This window comes from Saccoglossus kowalevskii, chromosome 13 (assembly GCF_978046115.1).
Source record: "Saccoglossus kowalevskii chromosome 13, keSacKowa6.1, whole genome shotgun sequence".
NCBI classification, from domain to species: Eukaryota; Metazoa; Hemichordata; class Enteropneusta; family Harrimaniidae; genus Saccoglossus; species Saccoglossus kowalevskii.
The window spans coordinates 32,272,990-32,294,114 of NC_140653.1; the positions used below are offsets into that span (position 1 = coordinate 32,272,990).

The 21,125-nt window shown below is 34.9% G+C and overlaps 2 protein-coding genes across 2 annotated transcripts; both read left to right on the forward strand.

Annotated features, from left to right (window-relative positions):
• The first annotated feature begins 220 nt into the window (after positions 1-220).
• Positions 221-3,096, forward strand: LOC100373871 (uncharacterized). The gene is made up of 4 exons (XM_078010880.1): positions 221-292; positions 914-971; positions 1,525-1,694; positions 1,834-3,096. Exons 1-4 carry the CDS (start codon positions 260-262, stop codon positions 1,852-1,854), a joined length of 282 nt encoding a protein of 93 aa, XP_077867006.1. The 5' UTR covers positions 221-259; the 3' UTR covers positions 1,855-3,096.
• Positions 3,097-5,955: 2,859 nt separating this feature from the next.
• On the forward strand, positions 5,956-20,006 carry LOC102802788 (endonuclease 8-like 1). The gene is made up of 7 exons (XM_085507224.1): positions 5,956-6,773; positions 7,179-7,298; positions 14,258-14,397; positions 14,824-14,979; positions 16,550-16,620; positions 17,712-17,856; positions 19,485-20,006. Exons 1-7 carry the CDS (start codon positions 6,316-6,318, stop codon positions 19,532-19,534), a joined length of 1,140 nt encoding a protein of 379 aa, XP_085363350.1. The 5' UTR covers positions 5,956-6,315; the 3' UTR covers positions 19,535-20,006.
• The last annotated feature ends 1,119 nt before the right edge of the window (positions 20,007-21,125 follow it).

A 21,125-nucleotide genomic window follows, 5' to 3' on the forward strand; every position in this document is an offset into this window, starting at 1 on the left:
ATATGAACAGACAACAGAATCACTACTACACACACTTGACACGAGAAAACGATTATGATAAAACATCTGTAATATATATATTTAGCTTTGTATTTGTTGTTTACAGTAGATAGTAAGTCATTACAATCATATTGTATTACTTGTTCGGGAATGTACAAATAAAGCTCAAAGATCCACGGGAAGGAGATTGTACTATGCCCTCTATTGATCTATTGGTCAACAAATTCTATCGTTGAGGGCGTATAAAAGTACGTCCATCATGGCGGCTGCACGAACGATAGCTCTGACACAGGTAATTTTCATCTTCTCCATAGTTGCACGTAAAATTTAATATATTTTATGCTTTCCGTGATTTTGGTTGGTTATTGTGATGAATACGGGAGGTTTGGGTATAAACAAAACCTAATTAACGTAAGTATTCGAGAGTACTAGTACTAAATATGCAAATTGAATTTGGACATATCAACACAATTCCTAACATTCAGGCCGAGGGGTCTGGCATCGCTGGTTGTGTAAAAGTTACACTTCACTAGAGGTGTAATTTGGTTGATATAGAGTGTACAAACACATGTGAAGAAAATCGACAGTTTTATAGTGATGTAAAACCCAAATGGTCATTAATTACTCAAAAGAGTACACATAGAGATAAAAATAGTAAGACCTCACAGTCTGTAAATTTGACACCCCTTCTCATGATTGCAGATCTGTGGTACATCTAAACAAAGGGTTATTCTGCAAAACAGTTTTGTTGTCAAGTTTTGTGTTCACATATTCAAAGCTGTTTACTGTCGCAGGTATAACAACACTTGTGTGGGGCAAACTAATCCTAAGAGACGTACATGTATCTCCATTTGTTAGTTTTAAAAGGTAATCATCTTGATTTACTCATTATTATAACACTATGTCATTACAGGTCCTCAGACCCCATGTCCCTCTTATCAAGTTTCGCGGTGGCAAAGGACCCAAAAAAGGTGAGGTGTAATACAAACAAATTGTTGCTTCAATTATTTTCTAAATGGTGCTATTATTGGTGCGCCATGAACAAGGGCAATAAACATTTTATCGTATTGTTTACAGCTATGTATACAAATACTTTCAAATTTTAGTTCCTCTAGCGCTTTGAGCAATTCTGTACAGAGTAGAAATAGACAAGACATGGTCTGTATATGTATGTCATTCTGTTTTTCAATCTGATATCATTTGGATATATTTCATTTTACGGTAACACAATGCCTGCAGAAAGCTCCACAGACATACCAAAATTAATGGGAAAAAAGGAGTTAGCAGACACTATGTTAAAAGGGGCTGGTTAGTAATGTATTGCCATGCTTGTAATTGAGTGAGTTATAACCACCTTGAATGCCACCAGGTGTTACTGGGTAGCATGTTTACTGTGTTCAGTCGTATGTTTAAATATGACACAAATAGGATTCAAATTGTCCATATCAGAAAGGTGATCGTAACATATAGCATTTGAAGAGTATTGTTGTTGATGTGTAATGTACCATGCTATTCTCTCTATAGAGCATTTCACAGTGCCTCCTGCTGTGGCTACTCCTGTGCACAAAGCACCACAGCAGTCATCTTTTGTTGTAAAAGGCACAAGTGTTAAAGGTTCTGGTGTTGAAGCAAAGCATGTGTCATCTAAGTATAAATCCAAACCTCTTACAGCAGATGAAATTGAAATTATACAGGTCAGTATAATGAACATACATATTGAAAGAGTATGTGTGTGGAGATGTTTTTATTAAAACTGTAACCTGACTGTGGAAGTAGCTCTGCAGATATATTTATCTTTGAATTTATTATATTTTAATTTACTTTATTTTACAGAGAGGTGGTGCTGACCTATGATCTAGTCATTATGTTTATATGCCGGCTCCAAGTTTGTCAGCGGTTGAATTATTAATGTCTGTGTGAAAATTGGTAGCAATATCAAGTTGTTGAAGAAAATGAAACAATGACCCTGTGTATACAGTGTGAAATCGTAGTCAAGATGTGCTGCAATGTTCCCATTTGTATACCTGTATTTTAGCTCACTAGACAATATCACTAAAATGAATTTGGTTTTTAAAAAGATGGAAACTGTTTTTTCTCTTACTGGTAGTTATTTCCTCTGACACAATTTATCCTGATGGTACATTGCTGGCAGACACTAACTTACACAGTGAAATGACTATATGATATATTATCAACACATTGTGCAAGATTGTAATTATTGAACTTTTATAATCTTAATTATGTTTTGTTGATTAATATAACCTTGTATTGCAATAAGTCCAACTGAAAGCTCTCTGGCTAGAGCCCTCTGAGGCAGGCTCAAGAAGCTGGTAACCTGGCTTTGATGACTGGTTCCAAATGCTGATCTCTGGCTCTTATATCTGGTGCCAATGAGTGTTACCTGGCTCTGGTTACTACCTTCTGTATTTGCTACATATACCTGATTCTGATGTTTTTGTGCCTGGTGACAGGTTTCTGTGCTTGCTGTGCTTTGGCTGGTGCACCAGTTGGGCTTTCATTTAGCATTGTGACTTTTTGATTCAATTAATGTATAATATTTCACTACTTGTAGTCACAGTAAAAAATTTACTTTTTCAATGACAGTCTCAGAATAATCTGTTGTTATTCATGAATAATGGATGTATTTTATGTTTGCCGTGTTTATCACTAAACATGAACATTGTTGTGTACCTGTATTTTATTCACTAACATATTTGCCAGAGTAAGTAAAAAATTGGTTATGTGGGTGCTGACCTCTTTCAAGTGACATCAAACTCTCATTAACCCATATTCACACTGGCGTAATGTTTTCAAAAATATAAAAAATATAAAAAGGTCAAAATATATTTTCACCCTCACAAATTCTTACAAAGATGCAATGGAAATGTTTAAATAAATTATATTAACATTTATTATACACAAAAATGTGCAATGTATGCATACATAAAATCAACCAAACATTAAATAAAATGATAACTATGCTGGCTTACAATGTAATGTGATAAATATACCAGTTGATCAAAATAATGGCATGTTAGATTATAAAAAATTATATCAAAATAATTCGTTACAATAAACCCCCAGCCAAAACTCGGATATCTTGTCATGGTGGTGTATGTGTCCAATGTCGCATTAATGGGTGTTCTTCAGTCTCGGCAATTCACTGTTGTGATTAACATAGGTGTAGACTGGCAGCTGTAATCTCATACGAAATTGTCTCTCAATACCTTCACAGACACATGGTGACACACAGGAGTAGTTTGCCAAGCACAAAACATGCACCTTTCCTTGAAGCTTGGAAACTCTATTGTTAGATATGCTCATTATCCATTGACTTCACTTTGATGCATGTCCAATCACTATGACGTCATCGCTTGTATTGCTATCCTCATTCATTTTCCAAAAAACACTATTCTAGAAATAGGGCTCATTAAGCTGAAAGATCAACGTAGCAGCATCATCAACTTCTGTGCGAATGTTGTGTGATACTCAAGGTTTCGTTGTTTTTGAGAAAAAAATACCGATAGTTTGTTTTGTTGACAGATTTGCCGTCTGTGAATTGAAATTGACCATGGCATTTTGTACCCCAAAAAACATCTGTGAATGTTCTTCTAGTAATCCTGGTTCAACCACCGTCCATCAATTTGATGTTTCAACACAGCTTATGTCACGTGGAAAGTCTTGTGTAATGTCACATTACACTTTATATATGCTCATGTGATGTTTCAATCTACCAATCAGCAGCCTTCATACGAGTTGCTTTCCCCTGCCACTTGCAGGTACCATCCAATCAATGGCCTCCCCCAATCCAAATACACATGTCCATTAAATTAGATCATGTGACGTATATTTGTGCTCATAGGTATCATCTAATCAGTAGCATTCATCAACATATACACAAGCAAAATGCGAACAATGTAAATATAGATAAAATAATATCAGAAAAACTAAAAACAAAATTTGAAAAAAATTGTAAACAGATTTTAGACAATGATAACAAAGGAAAAATAACAAAAATAAATTGCGCACTTACAGAGAACTGAAAACAGACTTTGGCTTTGAATACTACTTACACATAGTCAAAAATACTCATCACAGGTCATCAACGACGGTTTAGTGCTCACAGACTACAAATAGAGACTGGGAGATATAACAACACAGATATATCTGACAGAAAATGTCTGTTGTGAAAATAACGCCATAGAGGACGAAAAACATTTTCTTTTAACATGTGATCTCTGTTATCACCCCCACATTTAGCAAACAATAAAGAAGAATTAAAATATATTTTAAATAATACAAATGAGAAATCAATAATACAAATAGCAAAATACATAGAGAACGGTTTCAAAACAAGAGAGGAAAAACTGAAAACATTATAGTCAGCTATCTCAAGATAAGGTCATGTACATGCAATAGTAATCTAAACATTCACCAACACAAATGTGGAAAACAATCCAATTTACTTTTTTTTTATTATCCTGTGTGTATTTTTATTCTCACTTTAATTGTTTGTTTGTCTTTATTCACATCTGTATTGCATTTTAGTCAAAATCCTAATAGGGATACGAACGCAATAAAGATAATTATTATTATTACACATCAGTGGCGGATCCAGCAAAATGTATGCTTAAAATATACGGAGCATAAATCGCAGAGAAGCTATGCGTAATCCAGATGATATGAATCATCATGCGTTTGGGGGGGGGCATGCCCCCTGGATCCGCCACTGATACACATGTCCAGTTAATCTGGCCATTAGCAAGGAATGTCACCATTCAAAGGTAACATCTTCCATAGGTTTATTTGTTGCAACCCTTTTAAATTAGGGGTTCACTATTTGCATAATAAATAGGAGCTGCAATTGCATAAACTACTGTAGATCAACATTTAATATGTTTAATTTTGATGTTGCAGGCATATAATAATAATAATAATAATGAATTTATTGCATCCTTGGTTGAACAGCAATAAAATGTTAGCAATAAAGTACAATACATATAAAACTAAAGTAAAAGTAAAATGTCAGTTATTGTTATTTCTGATTCCAAATATTTGGTATAAGTATTCACCAACTTGTCTTATTAGTACATCTTCTCTTGAACTCATAATATATTTAAATATCTGGTTATCACTTTTCAATTCTTCTGGAATACTGATATTATTAAATAGCTTTTGTCTTTCTGTTTGATACCTAAGACATTCCATGAAGAAATGTTCTTCATTTTCAATTTTGATCTGGGAACATTGCTTACAGATTCTGTCTTCTAAAGGTATTTTGGGTTGGGTATGTCTACCCTTCTCAATTTCTAATACATGACTGCTTATTCTGAAACGAGTCAATAAGATTTTATGTTTCAGATTACATAAGAGCAAATATGGTTCAAAAGTGTACGAGTCTTTAAACTTTATATACGTTCTCAGTTTTCTATTATCATTTGTTACACCCAACTTCCAGAACTCTACATACCTTTGTTGGATGTTTTTTCGTATGTTTTTTTATTTTACTGTGTGGTAATTTTTGAGGTATAACAGACGAGGATAAGTTTGTAATATTTTCGGAGACCATGTTTTTTACTGATGTAAACCAATTTAAATTTTGTTTTTGTTTTTGTTCTTCAAAGGCTTGTTTTGTAATATTACTGTCTGGTAAGGCACTAATACGATACCAGTATTTAATAAGATTTTCCTGAATATTTATAAGTAATGGGAATTTACCAAGTATTTACCTAGTATTTTTTTGCAGAATTTCAAATGTACCTGTTCAATTGGTGTTTTGGCATATTCATTCGTTTGTGAATATTCACTGGGTTTTAATTTAAGACATTTATCTCTGAAATAGGCTGATAATTAAGCCCTCCCATATTAGTGCAGGGAACTACTGTCTGCCAATACAAGGTCATAACTTTTGTGCCTCAAGATCACATTTGTAATTTGCTGTATACATAAAAAAAAAAGTTTCAGTTTGTTTCAACTGTGGTGGCGCTATTCAAAAACAAACGAACCAAACAGCTGAGCAGTGTATTTACTTGTTACCAGAACCATAGATTTTTTTCTAATGTCTATGGTCTATGCCAGAACTTCAGTCCCTCATCATTGTTGTAAAGAATAATACGCACTGTACTAGTGGTCGGGTGATTAACACCTTGGACATTGTTTCCCAACCGGTTGTTTAGAGACTGTGACAGAACACGAGGGCCGCCGCGGGCACGAGAGCACTTTGCAGTAATTTTTATTAACACTTACACATTCCCCGGAGGGATTGGCAATGGTTACAAAAGTTTAAGAAGGAATAAGAGGTAACAAAACAGTAATATGCCAGAGGGTCCAGAAATACATTTGGCTTGTAGATTTGTGAACCATGTTTGCAGTAACCGGATATTCTCTGGTAAAGTAGTGAAATCAGTTGTGTCAAAATGTGACGACGTTTCCTTTGATTGCGAGTCGTACACAGTGAGTGCATCGGCGCGTGGCAAAGAAATGCAACTTGCTTTGCATCCGAACTCCAGCCTGTTGGTAAACAAGGAGAAGAAATATAAAACATCGTCCGGAAATATGACGAAGATTTTGTTTCGATTTGGAATGTCAGGAAGCTTTCATTTCTCTTCAATTAATGAACTACACAAACATGCCCATTTGAAGTTTTTCACTAAAGAAACTCCACCAATGGTGTTGAGTTTTGTTGACACCAGACGCTTTGGTAGATGGGAAGTGAATTCCGATTGGTCAAAGGATAGGAGTCCTGATCCAATGTTCGAATATCAGGTTTTCAGGTAGGGTGTCTTTAAAAGGAAGACTGAAAAACACTTTGTATTACCATGGAAGTTAGTACCTTCCATGGTAGTACAAAATACAGGAGAGGATGCAGCATTGTTGACATAGCTTTGTTGTCAGTCCTTCTAAGGTGGTAATTGGGTAGGGGATTATTACTAATGTTACATAAGAAGGATATCTACAGTTTCTTGCCCCTTTTTTCTAAGTTATATGCTTTCAGGGATAATTTTTGAAGAAAATAAAGTTGTCTCAAATCTATTGTTAGCAATAACATATAATAAAACAAAATGTTGGCTTGTGATTTTAGAGAGTCTAGGCTTTAACGAAATTTTCTGACATTGTATCTAAGATTTGAAATCAGGATTCAGACCATAAAGTAAACAATCTAAATAATTTTTTTCTAGATCCAACATTGTGATGAATATCAGTAATAAAGTTTTTGAACGACCAATCTGTGAAGTTCTTTTAGATCAGAAGTTTTTCAATGGTATTGGAAATTATTTAAGAGCAGAAATACTTTACAGGTAAGAACAGAGTAAACAATTGTCTGTGTGAGGTTAGTCTCATTATTATTTTGCATTCCTTTATGCTGACATAACCTACTAGTATATATTTTAAGAGAAAAATAGATGTGAACATCGTAAAGGGGGTTTGAATGTGGAAGAGTTTAAGCCCCTTGGAAGGGGAGAGGGAAACAGCACCAATGGATGATGTTTCGACCATGATTGAGTGTTTTTAAAAAGATTTTGAATGTTCTTAACAAAACTGTTATATAAGAGGATAGAGCCAAATTTATCATAAACAAAATATAAACACATTGACAATTACATGTAAATATAAATACGCCGTCCTTATGCTTAAAAGTTTAAAACTTCCATGGCCAGATCTATAAAACCGCCCTCGCCCAAAACATCTGCCTTTGAAAAATCATCATATAATTCCATCAATAATAATAGACTAATCCAGTTTCTAGATGAGAACAACATCATTCACCCAAACCAAGGTGGTTTCAGAAAAAAACATCGTACAACTGACCACATATTAACCCTGCACACGATAATAAAAAAATATCAATCACAGAAAAGGAAACTTTACTTCAGTTTTATTGACCTCAGGAAATGCTTCGATACTGTGTGGAACACTGGTCTAATGTATAAAATACAAACAATATCAATGGCAATATCTACAATGTCATAAAACATATGTATCTGAACAAGAAATGTGCAGTCAAGCTTGAAGTTAAAGTAACCCTGAATTTCAAACTGGAAAACGGTGTAAAACAAGGCTGTCCACTGAGTCCTACACTATTTAATATCTACATTAATGACTTAATTGACGAGTTGGATCAAGAAGACAGTCTCCCACCACAATTATATAACACACCAATTCCATGTCTGTTATATGCAGATGATATCATCCTTATGTCACAAAGTAAAGATGGACTGCAAAATTCCATGAATTGTCTACATAGGTATGCAAACAAATGGGGACTACAAGTAAACATAAAGAAAACAAAATCAATTATATTTAATAGAAATGGTTACAATACAGAGAAGCTAAATATAAGGTATGGAAATGGAGTAATTGAGAAAACAACAAACTTCACCTATCTGGGTGTTAATTTAATAGTAATGGGTCTATGAACTTAACAATGTCAACACTAGCAAAAAAAGCAAGGAGAGCAGAAAGGGCACAAGCACCTATCTATAATAGAAACAATATTACTATTAAAACAAAATTGTTTGAGACCACACAAATACCAATATATTACACTAACACATGGAACAATGACAATAAAAGAGATGATGCAAAACTGTGCGTTTCAGTACATACAAAACCACACTAGACATGGAACATTACATAAAACACATTGATAACAGACATTACATCAAAATACTAGCACAATTTAGAACAAGTAGTCACAAACTAGCTGTAGAAACAGGAAGGTACACAAAACCAAAAACACTGATAAAAGACAGATTATGCACCCATTGTAAAGAGATAGAAGATGAATTACATCATTTACTAGAATGTAAACTGTACACAGAACACAGAGATGACATATATAATATCCTTAAAGAAATTAACAGTGATTACCAAAACTTGAACAAAAAAGAACAATTTAAACTTGTACTACAGTCACCAAATACAAACCATCTTATCACTCTCTGCAAATATTTAGTTAAATCTAAACAAGACTAATTATTTTATTTTGTCATGTTCTTTTATATTTTTTACATATTCTATGCTACATACAGTGATACTTACATATGACAGTATTTTAATATTTCTTATATTATTAATAATTGTCTGTAGTATTTTTGTCGTTCACTAATTTTGAATTCTTTTTAGTCCCCGTTCGGACGCAGTCCGAAAACGGGGACTTATGTTTTGCCCTGTGTGCGTCCGTCCGTGCGTCCGTGATCACCTGTATCTCGAACATGCATGGACCGATTAAGTTCAAACTTCACTCATACATCACACATTATATGGGACATATGCACATGCATTTTTTTCATGATCCGATTAACGATAGCCGAATAGCGGCCATTTTAAGGCCGAAAATGCATCAAAATCGCACATTTTCACCATTCCGGACCCGGATCTCAGTTATGCATGGACGGATTTTGTTCAAATTTGGTACATACATTAAACATAATAGGACCTTGATGCACCTCATTTTTTTGGGGGGATCGGGTTCGAAATGGCCGACTGGTGGCCATTTTGTTTTAAAGAATTCAGTTCTGGATCCGTATCTGAGACATGCTTGGATTGATCGAGTTCAAACTTCACACACACAAGGTACATCATGTCACAAATATGTATGTGCATTTGTTTCATGATCTCATTAACGATAGCCAAATGGCGGCCGCTTTAAGGCCGAAAAAGCATTGAAATCGCACATTTTCACCATTCCGAACCCGGATCTCAGTTATGCATGGACGGATTTCATTCAAATTTGGTACATACATTAAACATAATAGGACCTTGATGCACGTCATTTTTTTTTTCGGATCAAGTTCGAAATAGCCGACTGGCGGCCATTTTGTTTTAAAGAATTCAGTTCTGGATCCGTATCCGAGACATGCTTGGATTGATCGAGTTCAAACTTCACACACACAAGGTACATCATGTCACAAATATGTATGTGCATTTGTTTCATGATCTCATTAACGATAGCCAAATGGCGACCGCTTTAAGGCCGAAAATGCATTGAAATTGCACATTTTCACCATTCCGGACCCGTATCTCAGTTATGCATGGATGGATTTTGTTCAAATTTGGTACATACATTAAACATAATAGGACCTTGATGCACGTCTTTTTTTTTTTCGGATCAAGTTCGAAATGGCCGACTGGCGGCCATTTTGTTAAAGAATTCAGTTCTGGATCCGTATCCAAGACATGTCTGGATTGATCAAGTTCAAACTTCACACACACATGGTACATCATGTCACAAATAGATATGTGCATTTGTTTCATGATCTGCTTAACAATAGCGGAATGATGGCCATTTTAAAGCCGAAAATGCATCAAAATCACATATTTTCACAATTCCAGAACCGGATCTCAGTCATGCATGGATGGATTTTGTTCAGATTTAGCACAATGTGTTGTACATATGCAGGTGCATTTCGGTCATGATCTGCTTTGAATGTATATGTCACTCAAATATGAACGGAACGGGGACGTGTCATTGACAATGACTTGTTAAATCAATTTTTACATTTCATGTACTTTTATTATTTACTTTATTAATCTGAAAACCTAAAAGGAAATTTTAAATCTTTCTTTGCGGTATTAATAAAGCATTATTCTATTCTATTCTATGGGGGAGAAATATGGGGAGTATGTACGAACAAAAACTGGGACAAGACAGAAACTGAAAAAGTCCACCTCAGATTCTGTAGGCACATTCTAAATGTGAATAACAGATCAAGCAACATTGCAGTAAGAATGGATACTGGTAGATTACCATTGTTACACTTACTATACTATAAGGCAATAACTATGTACAAACATTTAATTACATTGACGAAAGACAACATAGCTTTCAATGCTATGAAGGAAATGGAAACAAACAAAGAAAATGATTACTGGAAATAAGCAGTAAATAAATTAAAAAACGTATTAAAGGAGAAAAGTATTTATGTTAATTTGCCAGAAGATGTTGCTGTCTAAGATTCGTGTTATTTTTGATAAATTGGGCAACTGGTATTTGCACATTCAGATTGGTATCACCCATTAATTTTAAAAATTTGTTGTAGTCACTCATATTCATGAATGTGCTTAGTAGTCTCTTCAAATAATGCTTTCCGTGATTTTTCGTAAAAGGGGCATTCAATCATGAAATGGTACTCATCTTCTACTTTGTTATTTGAACACAGTTCGCAGATTCTTTTTCCTATTTCAGTTATTGATTTGGTGTACCTCCCTGTTTCAATTTTTAGTTTATGATTCCTCAGATGGAACCTACTTAGACATTCACGTAGCTCGGCATTCTTTATTTTGATCACATAATTTTCTAAAGTAAATTCATTTTTGAAATTGTTGTACATTCTGAGTTTATTCCTTCTGTTATTGTTATTTTGGTTAACATCAGCCCCAATGTTAATTTCCCTTTTCCAGTATAATTTATATATTTTTTCAACTTCCAAACATATCTTAGTTTCTCTGTCGTTCAGTATAGTTGTTGTTTCGATAATTTGTGGTTGGTTTATTTGAGTTAACAGTGTAGTTATGGCACTGTACCATTTGCTGTTTAATTGTTTGTTCATAATTGCTGCCTCCCTTACCAATTCATTTGATGTATTCATTACTCTGTTGAAGTATTTAATTAATTGTTTTTTGATGAATACGTCAAGTGGGTATTTTCCCAGTTCCCCATAAATACCCAAGATTGATGTGTTCTCCTAAAACAAAACAACAAAAGTTTGGGTGAATTTCTTCCAAGACTCAACAAAATTGTGAATGAACATCAAATCCATATGGATATTACAAAACAAAACTTCAACAAAATGGCAGCAAAGTACTGCACTAACAAATGGAACATAGACATGCAAAGAACAGAATCTAAACTGAGGACTTACAGTTTATTCAAAAAAGAATGTTACCGGGGGGTATTTACAACAGTTAACTGATAGGCAAGCGGTTCAAACAATGAGCAAATTTAGAATTAGCTGCCACCAACTGTACATAGAAGTGGGTAGACACACAAAACCAAAAACAAAAATTCAGGACAGGAAATGTGACAAATGTAATGTGATTGAGGATGAAATCCATTTCGTCAGTGTGATCTCTATACAGAAAATAGACAAGATTATAAATCTAGTCTATTCTCCAATCCAAATTTCAAAAATTACAACAACAAAGATATATTTAAACACAACTAACAAACAATGTCTACTCGGGTTATTAAATTACATACAGAAAGCCTACAAAATAAGAAAAGAAAAGGTGATAATTAATTAATGTATTGTTGTGCTATATTTTCAGTGTGATTTAGTTTTTGTTTATTTGAAATCTACTATTGTATTGTATGTGTAGTTTTAATTGTATTGTAGTTTATTTTAAAAAGCTTTGATACAGCAATTACCAAAACTGAAATGTCAGATTTCATTAAGGATGTAATAAAGCATTATTCTATTATATTCTATACATAATACTTACACTGATCGACTTAAAAACAGGTCTGAACACGTTACCCTGGGGATTAAATATGGTGGAGTTGAAACCCCATTGCCAGCATGGTTACTTACTTTTTAGTCCTCGTTCGGACGTAGTCCAAAAACGGGGACTTATGGTTTGCCCTGTGTGCGTCCGTGTGTCCGTGCGTCCGTGATCACCTGTATCTCGAACATGCATGGGCCGATTAAGTTCAAACTTCACTCATACATCACACATTATATGGGACATATGCACATGCATTTTTTTCATGATCCGATTAATGATAGTCGAATAGCAGCCATTTTAAGGTGGAAAATGGCGGTCGCTTTGAGGTCGAAAATGCATTGAAATTGCACATTTTCACCATTCCGGACCCGGATCTCAGTTATGCATGGACGGATTTTGTTCAAATTTGGTACATACATTAAACATAATAGGACCTTGATGCACGTCATTTTTTTTTTCGGATCAAGTTCGAAATGGCCGACTGGTGGCCATTTTGTTTTAAAGAATTCAGTTCTGGATCCGTATCCGAGACATGTCTGGATTGATTAAGTTCAAACTTCACACACACATGGTACATCATGTCACAAATAGATATGTGCATCTGTTTCATGATCCGCTTAACAATAGCTGAATGATGGCCATTTTAAGGCCGAAAATGCATCAAAATCACGTATTTTCACAATTCCGGAACTGGATCTCAGTCATGCATGAATGGATCTTGTTCAGATTTAGTACAATGTACGATTTCGGTCATGATTTGCTTTGAGTGTATATGTCACTCAAATATGACAAAACGGGGAAGTGTCATTGACAATGACTTTTTTTGAAGAATGCAATACCAATGACCATTCGAAAATGGCATTGTAAGTACATTGGCATCCTAAAATTTGAGTGCCACAGTCAACTGCATTTATATATTATTGCCTGATTAGATCACAAAAGACAGAACTATACAAACATTGCCTATCTGTCTTGGCACCATAATATCCAGTTGCTGCTAAATTGCTAAGATTGTACATTAGAAATATGCAGTACAATTAACCGAAATTTAATATTCACTTGCATCATAAATAGTAGTACTGCACTTGCAAAATACTTAAAAAATACAATTTATAAAACCTAATTGTAATACATATTTTATATATACCCTTTGATTTGTTTGTAATTTTGAAACTTTTGTTGTTTTTGTTTATTTGTGTTTGTTTATTCTGATCTGTATCCTTACCATACAGCACCCACTGATGGTGCAGTTGTGTAATAAAGTTATTATTATTATTATATTCATGTCTCTTGTAAGAGTTGCTGGTGCCTGAGTGTAAACTACTTCTTACCGGTATAGTTGACAAATTTTCATGGATAGTGAAATTGTATCCCCCTAGAAAATCCCAGGATGTGTGACCTTCAGGGGTCAAGAAAAGTTCCAGGATATGTGACCTTCAGGGGTCAAGCTAATACCAGGATGTATTCCATTCAGGGGGTCGAGCAAAGTACCAGGATGTGACCTTCAGGGGTAAAGCAAAGTACCAGGATGTGTGACCTTTAGGGTTCAAACAAAGTACCAGAATGTATGACCTTCAGGGGTCAAGCAAAGTACCAGGATGTGTGACCATCAGGGGTCAAGCAAAGTACCAGGATGTGCGAACTTTAGGGTTCAAGGAAAGTACCAGGATGTGACCTTCAGAGGTCAAGCAAAGTACCAGGATGTGTGATCTTCAAGGGTCAATCATTGGCATAGTATAAAAAAATTATGTAATTGTGTTACAAATTTGTATTTTACATACACTGTTTTATTCCTTTATGTTTGCCTCAGGAGTGGAATTGCACCATTCACCAAAGCCAGAAATGTACTAGAGGGGCTGCCTGAAATACCAGTAGATAACAAAATAATGGACAAGTGTGATATACTGCATTTATGTCATGTGGTCCCCCTAGAGGTCATTAATTTAAAAGGTAAACATTAATATTTATGATATTATGAGTTGCAGATAATCCAAGAACCGAAGAATTGCAGAATTTCAGGAAATTAATTTTTATCAACTTATTAGGACAAGATTAAAAGCATTTGTCACAAATTTGTGCTTTTATTTTGATTTTTCATAAATTGAATTTTATTAGAATAGCTTACTTTCAAATCTGCTACATTTCTAAATTATTAAGTAAATACTATGTAAAGTATAAGTAGAAATTATTGACATGGACACTTGCTTTAAAAATTATATGTAAAGCCAGCTTAAAAATTAAGTCTTTACTGTAGATGTCAGATGTACATATCCCCCTGGTAGAGGAATGGAGAACTATATGTATATATTATGATAGTTTTAGCCATGTGTGTATAGGCAAGGCATTACTTATTGTGCCATATTTTAATATATGTAGGAACTACTGGTTTTAATCCGGATGGCAGAGCTGCTGATTATCAGACATTCCTGAATTGGTTACAGTGTTATCAAAAACCAGGAATGAATAATATAGTTGATCATAATAGCAGAACAGTTTGGTTCAAAGGACCAGCTGGACCAATGGCACCAAAGGGTAGGTAAATCAAGTTATCATAAAGTGCAGGCCCCAAAGTCGTAAGCATCAAACAGATATCATCGTTTATAGTGCATGGAACAACATTTCTTCATATTTATCAACCAATCTTGACTTGCAACATCACAACCAATCTGATTGCCCACCACCCAGACTGTCTATCAACCTATCAACTGTCTACAAACCAGTCTATCAACAAGCCTCAGTTTATCAACCAACATGACTATCTTTCAACCAATCGATCAACTTAACTATAAATCAAACATTATTACTATCTACCAACTATTTGACTGTGTATCAACCAATCTGACTAGCAATCGCTCTACCAACCAAACTGACATTTAGACATTTACTATGATACCAATGATATCCAGGCTATTGTAGAGTGAGATATTTACTATGATACCAATGATATCCAGGCTATTGTAGAGTAAGACATTTACTATCATACCAATGGTATCCACGCTATTGTAGTGTGAGACATTTACTATCATACCAATGGTATCCAGGCTATTGTAGAGTGAGACATTTACTATCATACCAATGATATCCAGGCTATTGTAGAGTGGGACATTTACTATCATACCAATGATATCCAGGCTATTGTAGTGTGAGACATTTACTATCATACCAATGATATCCAGGCTATTGTAGAGTGGGACATTTACTATCATACAAATGATATCCAGGCTATTGTAGAGTGAGACATTTACTATCATACCAATGATATCCAGGCTATTGTAGAGTGGGACATTTACTATCATACAAATGATATCCAGGCTATTGTAGAGTGAGACATTTACTATCATACCAATGATATCCAGGCTATTGTAGAGTGGGACATTTACTATCATACCAATGATATCCAGACTATTGTAGTGTGAGACATTTACTATCATACCAATGATATCCAGGCTATTGTAGAGTGAGACATTTACTATGATACCAATGATATCCAGGCTATTGTAGAGTGAGACATTTACTATGATACCAATGATATCCAGGCTATTGTAGTGTGAGACATTTACTATCATACCAATGATATCCAGGCTATTGTAGAGTGAGACATTTACTATGATACCAATGATATCCAGGCTATTGTAGAGTGAGACATTTACTATGATACCAATGATATCCAGGCTATTGTAGAGTGAGACATTTACTATGATACCAATGATATCCAGGCTATTGTAGTGTGAGACATGTACTATCATACCAATGATATCCAGGCTATTGTAGAGTGAGACATTTACTATCATACCAATGATATCCAGGCTATTGTAGTGTGAGACATTTACTATCATACCAATGATATCCAGGCTATTGTAGAGTGGGACATTTACTATCATACAAATGATATCCAGGCTATTGTAGAGTGAGACATTTACTATCATACCAATGATATCCAGGCTATTGTAGAGTGGGACATTTACTATCATACAAATGATATCCAGGCTATTGTAGAGTGGGACATTTACTATCATACCAATGATATCCAGGCTATTGTAGAGTGGGACATTTACTATTGCAAGAAGTTTAGATTCTAGGCTAATATGATGTTAATGTTTAGATGGTAAGTCTCGAGGAATGAAGAAATCCAACAAGCGGAAGAATACTGATGTTAGCAAGAGCAAAAAGCAGGTAGGATTGTTTCTGTTATGTGTACATGTAGGTATATTCACAGTACTTGCATGTGATGACATGCAGTCCCTTTCCTGTGTATGGAAGTTCATGTAATAAAACTATCTTGTTTTTGGAGTGTAGGGTGAAGCCAGATTACAAGGACCCTTCTGGGATATAAAGTCCAACCCAGGAGAAAGGGTCAAAGCCACAGGCGGGGAGGACTTTATATCCCAGAACAGTTCGAGTATGAGGAACTTATCCGACTTAGAAACCACCGTCCCAGACCATCTATAGATATATATATATATATACATATTTTGGGGAAATTCTCATACTTTTGAAGGCATTCGATGAGTCCTGTCAACTATACTGCATGAAATTGGTAATATGAAAGAGAGACCATGCCTGTATTTCCAAATAGAATATGCTATACAAGTCAGAGAACAATTATTATGCAACATGTGAATATAGTAAAAATTTTGGAATTCATATTCATTGTTCTCATACAGTCTGCATACTGAAATTGTGGTAGGTGTACCCTATACACAAGTTCTGCATAATAATCAACTTATTAATATACATGATCTACACTCTAACTTATAAAATAACATGGCCAACGGCCAGCTCAATTAATGGGCAGCGTATCTGTCACATCGCAGTTACGTCAGTCCTGAGTCGGAACTCTTTACCGGTTATTTGTTGTTTCTATTGAGCACTGTAAAACTTTGATGTCATGTGATCTGTATACAAGTCTGAGAAAACTTTATGAGAACTAAGATATTTGATTTGAAACAGGAGATTTAGTGTAGATCAAATCTAGCAATAGAGTGAGTTGTGAGTGAGTGTTCACAAAGTACTAGGTGCATTATAATCTTGAGTGATTCATTTACTTTCAATTGATTTGGTCACTTTTCAAGTTAAATGGAGTAAATCTTGGGTGTATGTATTCTGGGATAGAATAGTTTCTGGTTGAAATACATGCATATTAATTACCATCATTACCATTAATTAGCATCATTGCAGACTTGTCATTCACTGTATAACGAATACCGTACTGTCTATATTTTTTAGAATTGACTCGTAGAATATTTGGTTTATGTTATTGACAGGAACACAGTGTGTCAAAGAAAAGGAAATCAAATAAAGCCATATCTAGAAAAAACAGTAAATCCTCACAAGTCAGTTTGAAGAATACAGCGACAATTGTTCCCACCAGGATGAGTAAAAGGAGACTAAATACAAAAAACAATAAAGGTATTGAATATGGTTTATTTGTAGTTATGTTCACAGTAACAAGGTGTTTACAGTGTTCAGTGTACTGGAATATTCATAGTAATGAGGTGTACATGGTTCTGTTGTGTCTTTGCATTCACAGTGATGAGTTGTTCAGAGGAATATCACTGAGGTGTTCATAGTGCTTTGGCATTCCCAGGTGTTCATAGTGCTTTGGCATTCCTATCACTGAGGTGTTCATAGTGCTTTGGTATTCCTAGCAATGAGGTGTTCATAGTGCTTTGACATTCCTATCATTAAGGTGTTCATAGTGCTTTGACATTCCTGTCACTTTTGACATTCCTATCACTTTGGTGTTCATAGTGCTTTGACATTCCTATCACTTTGATGTTCATAGTGCTTTGACATTTTTAGCACTTTGGTGTTCATAGTGCTTTGACATTCCTAGCACTTTGGTGTTCCTAGTGTTTTGACATTCCTATCACTTTGGTGTTCATAGTGCTTTGGCATTCCTAGCACTGAGGTGTTCATAGTGCTTTGGTATTCCTAGCACCGAGGTGTTCATAGTGCTTTGGTATTCCTAGCACCGAGGTGTTTATAGTGCTTTGGCATTTCTAGCACTTTGGTGTTCATAGTGCTTTGATATTCCTATCACTTTGGTGTTCCTAGTGCTTTGGCATTCCTAGCACTTTAGTGTTCATAGTGCTTTTGCATTCCTATCACTTTGGTGTTCCTAGTGCTTTTGCATTCCTAGCACTGAGGTGTTCCTAGTGCTTTGGCATTCCTATCACTGAGGTGTTCATAGTGTTTGGCATTCCTATCACTTTGGTGTTCATAGTGCTTTGGCATTTCTAGCACTTTGGTGTTCATAGTGCTTTGGCATTCCTATCACTGAGGTGTTCATAGTGCTTTGACATTCCTAGCACTGAGGTGTTCTCATACATCTTCGCCAGCCAAGGACCATTTATTTGGCCGAAGCCTCAACAGATTTTAAGATTCACTTGGGCTCATTTGATTTACCCAATCAGAACTCACGATATATTACTTGGTAAAATCGTGGAGCTAGCTCGGTTGAATATAGAAATAAACGTGTTGCTAGCTTTTTCTCTGTAACGAGCTTACTGACCATCAAAAGAAAAAACTTAGTGCTGTTTTTAAGGGAAATTATGTGTTAGTTGCAACGAAGAATGAATCTGACAAGTCAACATGTTATCTGTTTACTAAAACGGTCTGCACAAATATTTAAACATTCCATAGTCTTTGTTCAAACGTGTCAAACATTCTTGACTCCTGATGAATCAGCGTAGAGGCTACACGCTGCCATTGTTTTAATCTGATGACCCCCGGGATATTCAAATTTATGATACAGCAACGCTGATTGGTAGCGCCAGCTTCTTGGCGCGCTCAATCAAATGACTCAATTTAACTGCCGTGAAATACAGCTTTTCCTAACATGATCACGCACAGGTTCGTGGGCTGGTTATAAATGGCCAGCTTTAGTGAAACCATGCGATCGGACGATGGTGTTCATAGTGCTTTGACATTCCTATAACTGAGGTATACATTATTTGTAAAGCATAATCCACATGTTTTCCAATTCTAAATTTAATTATCATTGTAAAAACATATTCTATATATTTTTATTGCAGTTAAGGCCGAGAAATCTTGTACCAATAAAAGAAAGAAGTTAGGAACATGACAATATACTTATACAGTTTGAAAAGGAAATCAAGACAGCTGCAAAAACAGTGCATGCCGGAGTTGGACATTCATCCAATACTCACTGAAGGGCAACTGTATTTCTATTTACAAAATTTTATTCCAGTTTTGCTGATAATACGGACATTTCGATTCATTTTGCCTTCATAGTTAGAATTTAAATACAAAAACGTGTAAGTCGTATTTAACCTGAATCCTATATCACATCTGAATACTACGATAGGTAATTTTATGGTAACAGTTGATCAGTGGGACAATTGAATTTCATATGTGCAAGTTTGATTTGAACACTGAATATAATTATACCACTCGGTTAAATAACCCATTGTTCAAGCTGTTCATTTATTAAGGAAAATACTGATTTTCTCAGAATCTCCATCAGAAATTGTAATAGCTCAGTCATTATTTTCTGGTGAAATAAATAAATCAGGTCTCCCTGCTGTGGTTTTAAACCTCTTTCTTAGCCAACTTTTTTCAATTTCTTGGAGGAAGAACTCTCCTTATCAATCCCAGACTATGCACCTCTACTAAAGCTGCAAAGTCTGATTTACAATAGCAGTTCACAAAATGTTAGTTATGTAGCCAAGACAATATATGTATATTACATGTATGAGAAATCATGGATATTTGGTTGTCAATTATTTAAAAAAATAGAATCAATTCTGTAAACCCACGGTTATGGTTGTATTTATAGAGAGATTGGTGCAAACCAAAATTGTAAATCTTACATAACTTGCAAGGTCTGAATTGATGAGGAAATACAGTTAATCCTCACTATTCAAAAAAGTTTTCCACAGGTGGGGTTCAAACAAGGATAGTTTCCAATACCCAAGCCATAGGGTATTTGTATGGAAGTATGCTACAAATGACTTTCAATGTCACATGGTTAGTTAGCTGGTCAAGTCGCAGAATGTACGTTTTTGTATTTCAGTCAATTAACTTTAGTTCGGCAGTGTCTTGCTTGATTTATTATTTACTTTGTGTTGCAATCACAACTCTTAAACATACCAACAAAATATTAGTGTTTAGGAGTAAGTTTTAACTCACACCACATATTGGTGACCCAGCATGATCTCGTTCTCCAACTTCGGTGACTTTACTCCAGTTTGGAAGGTTGTTCTTAAATAAACATCAGAATCAAGCAAAAATAGATTCTCACGCCAATTAGTAATTAAAACAAAACTTGCATTCAAACACGTACTAAAAATAAAACTACAGAAGGCAAATGTTTAAGCTGAATGTTGCATATTTCAACTAAACACATCTTCAATTTAGCTTGATTAATAGAAGACCCTTCATCCACGATGTCAATTCCTGTTTTTAGTTGCACAAAATTCTCAAATTTTGTTTCAATGGACATACAAGACCATGGATTTCATAATTTACCAATACCATACAATATTTTCATGTGTCCCAAATGTTTCTGGATGAAATATCTCCATGTCATTTCATACTGAATTACTTGGTATATGGCATACTTCGATAATGTACAATGAAATCTTTCAATGACAGTGTCTTCATTCTATTAATCACCTCCATGTGTTAACTGTGATAATGAACAATGAATCATG